At 39.5% G+C, this 9,062-nt stretch overlaps 1 protein-coding gene across 1 annotated transcript in view; it reads left to right on the plus strand.

Moving 5' to 3' along the window:
- Nucleotides 1–3,071, plus strand: part of LOC139749677 (uncharacterized) — a 147,142-nt gene extending 144,071 nt beyond the window's left edge. The window contains exons 3-4 of the mRNA XM_071663843.1: nucleotides 1,817–2,125; nucleotides 2,582–3,071. Coding sequence (XP_071519944.1) covers nucleotides 1,817–2,119 — 303 coding nt within the window. The 3' untranslated portion in view covers nucleotides 2,120–2,125; nucleotides 2,582–3,071. The remainder of the gene's footprint in view (nucleotides 1–1,816; nucleotides 2,126–2,581) is intronic.
- The last annotated feature ends 5,991 nt before the right edge of the window (nucleotides 3,072–9,062 follow it).

Consider the following 9,062-nt stretch of genomic DNA (forward strand, 5'->3'; position numbering starts at 1 on the left):
CACATCTTGTCAAAGCTATTAGCCCTTCCTGTACTAGATCATCCCACTATAGCTTCTCCTACACTCAGCAATACGCAACTTAAATCACTTTTAGAAGGATACTTTAATGATATTCATTTGATATTTTTTTTTTTTTTTTGCGAAAAAATCATCTCGTATTTGTTGATTAATGCGGTCACCCCTAGAATATGACCCCGATAAAGTGACTCTTGAGTCTCGACTCCCGTTACAGCAACGCCTGGGACGACTCAATCCCGACTCACAAGTATTTGGGAGTCTCGACTCCGTTATGGTGAATCCTCAATTACGACACTAATGTATAAAAAAGACTCTGCTATTTCAACCCTGAGACTCTTGACTTTAAACCCCGATAAAAGGTCTGAAGCAATGCCACTCCCGTTATAATCACATCAGAAAAATGATCCCAATTTTAAAATATTCTGGAATATCGTACCATTAAAGTGACTCTTACATTTCGACCCCCATTTTGGGACATCATGATTAGAGAAATTTGACAGAATTACGTCTTGTTGTTCACGTTAAGTACAGCCATGGAAATGTGCTGTGGGAATTGAACGCATTTTCATTTCTTTTTTTTCTTCCACTGTAATAGAATGCCTATGTATGGAATATGGAGTAGGGCTGATTCAACAATTTAGCCAAATAGTATTTCACTGGAAGAGGACACACCTTAGCCCATCGTAATTGGATAATTTTACAGGAAATTTCATTGCAATATACGGTAATGTCAGCCACGGGTGTCCATTGTAGAAATTAATTGTCCTCTGTCAAGGACAGTAGGGAGATATTAATTCATACCATGTGAGATATTTTTTTTCTTTTTTGTCATTTGTACGTCATGACTCTAGAATTACGTTAGTAATTTAAATTGTTTGGGGAAGGTGATATTTTTGACCGTCTTCTGAAACGTGTGACAATGTGACCAAAGTTATGTAGTACACACAACAAAAAAAAACTATCGCGCAGAGGGGGTCTGAAGACGTGTGTAATGATCACTGACCAACCTGTTGTACCATGCCGGTAGGGTTGGTATACGTGCCTGGAAGCCACAGGTTTCCAGAGTCCTATGCTAGACCCATGTAAGTTACGTGCCACAAGAGCGGCATTATATTAACAATAAAATTACATCATACAAGGCAGTACGAACCCCTACTTTTGAACTGGTGTGTGTAATATAGCTGTGAGACACACACAGCTATATGCGGCAACCCCCGCATGTGGTAGCTGCAGCATACCTCAATGTGATGCCAGGTAAACACAATAGCTTCATATTGTATAGGTGTAATTTGGGAAGAATATGTTTTACTATTGATATTGTATTATTCTATAGCACATCTGGGTTCGTGGCAGTCCATAAAGGTTATCTTACACCGCCATTTCGTGTCCATGCAGGAAATGTAATGAGACATGCGATATAGTTTTGAAACAATGAAACAGCGCGGGTATAGTTCACTGCGAGCCAATGTCGAAGGGTTGTTTTTGTGGTATATCTAATTTTACCATGGAGACCTCACAAGCGACACGTGAAGCTATTCTACAGCTTCATAATGAGGGCTACAGCGACTCTGAAATTGGGAGACGTCTTGGTATTCACCGGTCAACCGTAGCACGATGGATTCGCCGACAGGCAGAGTTGGGCAACACAGACAACAGGCATGGGCGTGGGCGCCCACGTTGCACAACCCCGGAAGATGATCAGGTAATGATGTTGCATATATAGGTATACTGGACCACTTGATGGTATGTCAACAACCACATCACATGTTATATTTGCAATATGTCATCCTTTCCCTAGGCCATAGCAGCTGTCATTGCTGCTCACGCCCCCTTCACGCCCGCTAGCAACATTCGGGATTCTCTTGGTCTGCAGTGCACGCCTCAAACTGTCCGAAACAGACATCACTCTGAGGGGCTACGTGGTCGCATACCAGCAACAAAACCTGTGTTAAGTGAGGCAAACATGGAGAGCAGGGTGGAGTATGCGTTGGAGTATGCGGACAAGCCACATCAGTTTTGGGAGAACGTCATCTTTTGTGATGAAAAAACTTCTGCAGCGATGGTCTCCCTGCAACAACAAACATGTTTGGCGGCATCCTAACACCAGGTTAGCTCTTTCTCTGTCTGTCTGTCTCACACACACACACACACACACACACAGAGGTTATGCTATACAACATATTTTCCATTTTATAATGACAATTTATGGTGAGGCCAACATGAACAACCGTTCCGGAAGTGCTTTGAAACCAGTGTGCCACGACCACCACAGTGGTTTGCTGCTTGAAACGTCCTGTTGTGCTGCAGTATTACATTTGAGTTATGCACACTCATTATTTTTTCAATGAATAACAGTGATCATGATCACTTTATACGGCATATGTAAATACTGTAGCAATTATCTCCATTTACGATGTGATATAATAAATAATTATCATATATTAAGTTAGTTAATATTTTTTTATTTACTTAGTTATTATCTTAATCTATATTGCAGCAACAGTTGCACTAATATGATTAAGACGCACTGTCTTATGTAATTTGATACATTTTATATAACCAGATACGAGACACAACATGTGGTGGGTAGCAGGAGGAGTGGGCGCGCGCGTCAGTGCAGGACTATTTGGTTGGATCCATCCATGGTGCTGGTGTCGGTGAGTTGGTGGATGTCGTCGGGCCTGGCCAGTTGACCGGACCTAGATACGTTGAGATACTGGAGGAGGTCCTGCTACCTTCAAGTGGGGGCTATGCTGCTTCCAGAGCCGGAGCCATTTTACCTCGTCCAAGATAACAGCCCAGTTCACACATGCAGGGTTATAAAGGCGTGGTATGCTCGCCATCCACGTATAACAGTGTGGCCACATCCTGCAAAATCGCCTGATCTCAACCCGATAGAGCACGTATGGGCGGCCATGCAGAAAGGCCTGCCTGACCGACAACATCGATGTCGTGCTACAGTCGTAAATGATGCTTTACAAGCATGGGAACATCTACGAAGCCCTTCTGGGAGGAACTTAACGCAGACGTTAGTGGCATCCATGCCTCGAAGGCTCAATGGCAACGGGAGGAGGTTATACCAAGTATTGAAATAATAAAATTTACAGTTAAAGATTACTTTCTTAACCTCCAACAACATGTCTATGGTCATGTTATATAGAAATCTGATTTTCACTGTTAAAGGGAAGTTAACTAATGCAGATCCATGAAAAGAGTCATTACTTTTCATGTTGGTTTACTAAATACTATGATGTAGTGCCAGGTTTGTGACATACTGTTATCAGTCACACAGGTGATACTACATATTACGTGAGGTTGCTGATTAATCTAAACCAGCAGACAGATAAATCACCTCCGGTATGAAGCAGGGTGTCGTAGTTACCATGTAGTATATCATTTTACGCCACGAATTTGACACTTTGCAAGAGATGATGATTACTGCAATATGCCTTACTGTGCAGAATATTACATTGACATGCTCAATTTACGTCTCCCATCTACTGTACTACATACGGAAGGACATATCGTTGCCATTAGATAGGTGAGGACACCCACAGGCAAGGACATCGGGGCTACCACCATCTCACAGGAAAATGTTGACTTCCATTATTCCACGTCTGGTGCGTCATTTTGTTTCGTACAAAAAACGCGCGACAGTTTTTTTTTTTTTTGCTGTGTGTACTTCATACTAACTAAATCCTCACCCATGACCACACTGGACCTCACAACGTCATCTGTAACGTTCGGTCGCGCAAGCTATCTTGTTTTATATTCGTTATGGTCTTAACGTTCAGATGGTCTTGTGTGTGTGTGTGTGTGTGTGTGTGTGTGTGTTCTGCAATGATATTCGTCCTGTTATGGAGGCACTTGGCCCCGAATACAACCCGGATGATTAGCACTTGTTTATTGACTCATCAAAAGTAAGCTTGAAAATGGTTGTACTCCACAACGAAAATAAGTTCCCTCTCCGTTCCTCTGGCTCACGCAGCTAACATGAAGGAATTGTATGATAACATGAAGCTTTTCATGTAAACAATTTAGTATGGGGACTTTTGTGGAATATATATGGTGACCTAAAGGTTGTGGCACTTTCACTGAGAATGCAGTTTGGTGAAACGAAGTTTTGTTGTTTCTTGTGTGAGTTGTACAGCCGGGATGAGAAAAATCTTTATGTCATTTAGTATCAGATTCTTAGTGGAAACACTGAATGCTTATTATTTTTCTTTCCTATGCAGTTATGTGATATCTGAGGATGTGATAACATGACCATGAATTTCACAGTGGGTGACAGCTTAACCACAATCGAATTATTGAGGTAGTTTGTGTAAAAAAAAATCACCGTTTCGGACATTAACCTGTTTGGAAGTTGAATTTATGTTTTTCTGGTGGTTTTTATTTGTTATACATTATTATAATTCTCATTTCTACGGCAAATCACTGCCTTTTGAGACAGTCCCTCCCTTCATCCAACGGTAAGAGACCCTAGATGCACCGAGGTTTTGGGTGAAGAACATCACAAAAAGACATCAAAAGCCATCGAAAAATAATTTCAACCGAAACAAGCCTAATTTAACAAACTGAACTTAACCTAAATTTGCTGTATATCCGAAACGGTAGAATACTAGTTCGTGATGAAAAAAAGTGGTTCCGTAAGACCACTTTTTAAAAAGGATTAAATATCTAGAGCCCCTCAAGAAAAGGACGGTGAAGATTGAATACGAGATTAACCATTGGTAGATACGAATGGCTGGTAATTCAGTAAGAAGTATGTGTAACATTCTGATTGTTGAGATGTCAGGACAGTTACCATGCATTAAGTGAATCTTACATAGTTATCCCCCCAAACAAAATATCATTTTCTTTGAAAATATAGTTTTCTTCTTCTTAATATAGGGCTAACTATACTATTTTTCCATTTTATAGTTTCTCAGCAATTTTCCTTATTTCTAAGACATGTTTGTCATACCACATAGAAATAAACTTATTTCACGGAATTAAAAAATATCCCAGTGTATTAACATACTGGAACAGTTAAAAACAAGGTGTTGACGATCTTGATGAATGACTTGGATGGTCCACACACATTATGAGGGTAAATGATCATAAAATAACATCTGACCCGTGAAGAGGGTTTTATACCATCTTTAGCTGGTGGATATAGGTTAATGTTGACAGCCTTGATGCCGTTGGTAGTTGATAGGTCTAAGCCCCAACTACTTAACACCACGAATGATGGTGGGTCATTAAGAGACTGGACAAAAGGAAAGGGATATAGAGATATAGCAAAAACTTATATAGTTGGCGTAATCTATTTCTTGTAACTTATGCAGTTAGGTTCATAGATAACACAGATGTAGTTTGTCAAATACGTAAATATGAAACCTGTCGAACACACCATAAATTACGGTGGAATCACCTTCGGATCCTTGAGCAACACGTCGTAATATGAATGGTGGATTTCCTTGATTTCGTTTATACGAAAGAAGGTGATTCTACAGCCTGTGATGCTTTTGTAGACGTAGGCTACTGAATCATCTTTATGCAGTTCATTGGGTAATACATTATTAGAGTTGTTTCGTGAGGACGCTTTTGACTGTGAACTTAAGCATAAATGGTTTCCAGTCTCCTACTAACGAAAAGTCAGCAGCCTAAACGTGTTTCCTGTGTACCAAGTTGGGATATAAATATATTTCTGGACCAGACAATAAACCATTGGATTCATGCATATCTCCTGTAAACCGATGGCCTACTCTTAGAAAAGACGCTTCGGATTTAATTTGCTGAGACTTACAAGAGATACCCAAAGACTACCAATGATCCACAGGTAGATTCAGGGGCTGGCGGAAAGGTACCAATGATCCACAGGTAGATTCCAGGGTTGGCGGAAAGGTACCAATGATCCACAGGTAGATTCCAGGATTGGCAGAAAGGTTATAACATAAAAGAATGAAAAAAAAAAATGATGGGCTACAACATTGTTTGCCACTCCCTTACCCCACATTGAGTAAAGCCTCCTTTATATTCTTTAGCAGCTTAACGAGATGGTTATGTAATTAGCCATAAACCATGTGGCATGCGGAGGGGTGAGGAGGCTGGTGCCAGAAGTGGGTACTTTCCTCTGGACAGCGAGCTTAAGAAACGCCAAATGGACAAGAATTTTGCCCAGAATTCAACGTTCATATTATCATTCAAGTCCTCAAGTTCTGCAGTCAACAAAAACATTATGCTTAGGAAAATCCATGATAATCACTAACTCGATTAAGGAAAAAACACTAGCGTCTCACAGCTGATACGAAATAAAGCAATTTTGAAACAATAGTTTTTAAGCTCGCGAAGGACTCTTGGCGGCACAAGTGATTTTACCCTAGATTTACTCCCTGTTTTCAGTTAGTATACGAATTAGGACAGCCAAGGAGCATTTTTTAAAGTACAGTGAGTCATGTTGCTTCGTGTACCAGAGTTCTTCATTAACTGATGATTCGAAAGTACAGTGAGCAAGTCGAAACCTCGTGGCTTTGGATACGTCTGGCAGCCAAGCAATAAGCTACGTCTGGCAGTCAAGCAAAGATGGTAACAAGAGTACTGATGGAATTTCTATTCTTACCGACAAATACCATTATCGTATATCTATAAAGTCATCGTATGACTCCCAGTATTCATGTTTTCTGTACATAAAGATATTTCATGATATATGTAGATGGATTTATACGAGAACTGCCAAGGCAAGCAGGATTCAAAATTGAGTAAGATATTCTAATTATAATGCGTTTATCATGAGTGTTAGATGTTTATGTGGCTAGTTATCATGGTATGATTCCGCTGTTACAAGTTACAGGTACAAGGAATGTAATAAGGGACAATATGTAACAAACGTTCCTGAATGTCAAACGTTTGTCAGGTACGTTCTGCTGAACTCACTGATTACATCAGACAGACACTGCCTGTAGTCGACACCAAAGCAAACTTTGTTCTCGCAAAGCAACTACTTTAAGAGAATTATACTTTCAAGTAATTACTTTTTTCGCGTGTTTGTGTAATAATGTTATCTCTGAAACATGCAGAATATAACTCACTCGTCAGACTGAAGTAACAGGAGCAAGTTGAATGTAAGTATCTTCAAAGACACTTTGTAGGTTAGACAGCCATTTGAACCAATTGTACGTTGTTTTTCGCAATAGATTCTCGTGATTTCTTATGTCAGTAGGAAAGTCCTTCCTTACTTAATGAATCGGCTATTTTGTACTTAAAACTTATACCAGTGAGACACCTAAGCTCAGATTACGAAAAAACAGGGGTTACACCAACGATCTTGTCACATTATATCAAAAGCGTAGGTTATTGGTTCACTGCTGTCTTAAAAGAAACTTCAGGATGCAATTAGATCTTTTTACTTTACATATTGCATCTGTCTCTTAACTTGAGCTAAACATTGGCTATGCCGTCAGATATATATATCATGAAAGATATATGACATTTCAAATAACGACTTTTGACAAATCAAAACCATTCAGATCCAACTCAAAAAGGTGGCAAGACACCAGAAACAACAATTAATGTTACTTAAGCTCTGAAAATCAGGCTGGGTATTTTCTTGAAGACATACGAGGTTGAAAGCTATGGCATATTCTCTAACTCATTCTCATGTACATTTTCCATTTATCGTACAATTTTTCAGTGGTCTTCTTGAAGTTTCTTGTGTATAATAGATGTATATATGACCCCAGAATAAATGAAAGGGCTGCTGCAAGGTCTTTCGTTAGCACATTAGGAGAAACTCAGGTCAGTGTGGACTTAATTAAGCAAAATTGAAAAACCAGGTCTTAATAGGTTAACTGGGTAGGATCCCGTTACATACCTGTTTGACATGGCAGGTCATAGAAGTTCAGCAGGGCTGAAACATTTGCATACTATATCTGACATAACTGGATCACAGAGAAAATGACCAGTGAACATATCATGTTTCGATCCTAAGTTTTAGAAATTATGCATTCTGTTAAATTTTCTGTTGAAAAAGATAAGAATTGTTGTCTATCTTCGTATGTTAAAATTGCTAGATGTTAAAATGCAAGCAAAGCCAGAGGGCACTGGCAACCATAGGGATAACTAAGCCCTTGGCCTTATCTTCCTGTCTGTTTTATGGAACAGTGTAATAGCTCTTCGTTGCTATGCCATGGCACTCATTCAAAATGTGCATTAGATATTGAGGTTTCCTATCTGTATTTCTCTATATGTCTTGGCTTATTGTCTGTGAATTCTGGGTCTACAATCCTATAAACTCTCAGTACATGGATATAAATAGTGATGTCTTATTATCTATTCGATGGCTTGAATAATAATGGACATAAACACTTATATATTTGTTGATATCTTATAAACTCTGGTTTTGATCACATTTTGACATCGAACGATTTCAACATCCAGGAAAGGTAGAAAATTATTGTTTTCTTCCCCAACGGTAAAGTTAATGGAATCTGATTTAATTTCTAAAACTTAAGATCAAAACATGATTATTTCATTTCGTCACTGTCACTATCATGCAACAGTATCACATATGAGACGTAAAAGGTTTCTGCCCAGCTGAACTTTTGACCTGACGTGTCAATCACATATAAAAAGGGATCCTGCCCAGTCGACCTGTTATGACCTGGCATGTTAGTGTTGCTTAAGGAAACCCACATCCTATCATCAACCAAATCATTATGGAAGAATTATCAAGACAAGATGACATAAGAAGAGTAGTTAAACACGCATCTCGCTGCCCAGGCCAATCAGAACCGCATTCCAACCCTCTTAACCACAAGGCTCCCTATTAGTTCCCTTTAAGGGTTAGGTCAGTGTATACTCTGGCATGGCGATGACAGGATGTACAAGCCTTTGTGCTGATGTTGGGACTTGAAACTTTATGAATTGTTTCCTTACACCTGATGAAGCAGATTGTCTCCATAAAACATGTCGTGTATTGTAACACTTGAATAGATCATTCTGAACCCTTACACACACACACAGACACACACACCCACCCAGACACACACACACACACACAC

This window comes from Panulirus ornatus, chromosome 8, assembly GCF_036320965.1.
Source record: "Panulirus ornatus isolate Po-2019 chromosome 8, ASM3632096v1, whole genome shotgun sequence".
Classification (NCBI taxonomy): domain Eukaryota; kingdom Metazoa; phylum Arthropoda; class Malacostraca; order Decapoda; family Palinuridae; genus Panulirus; species Panulirus ornatus.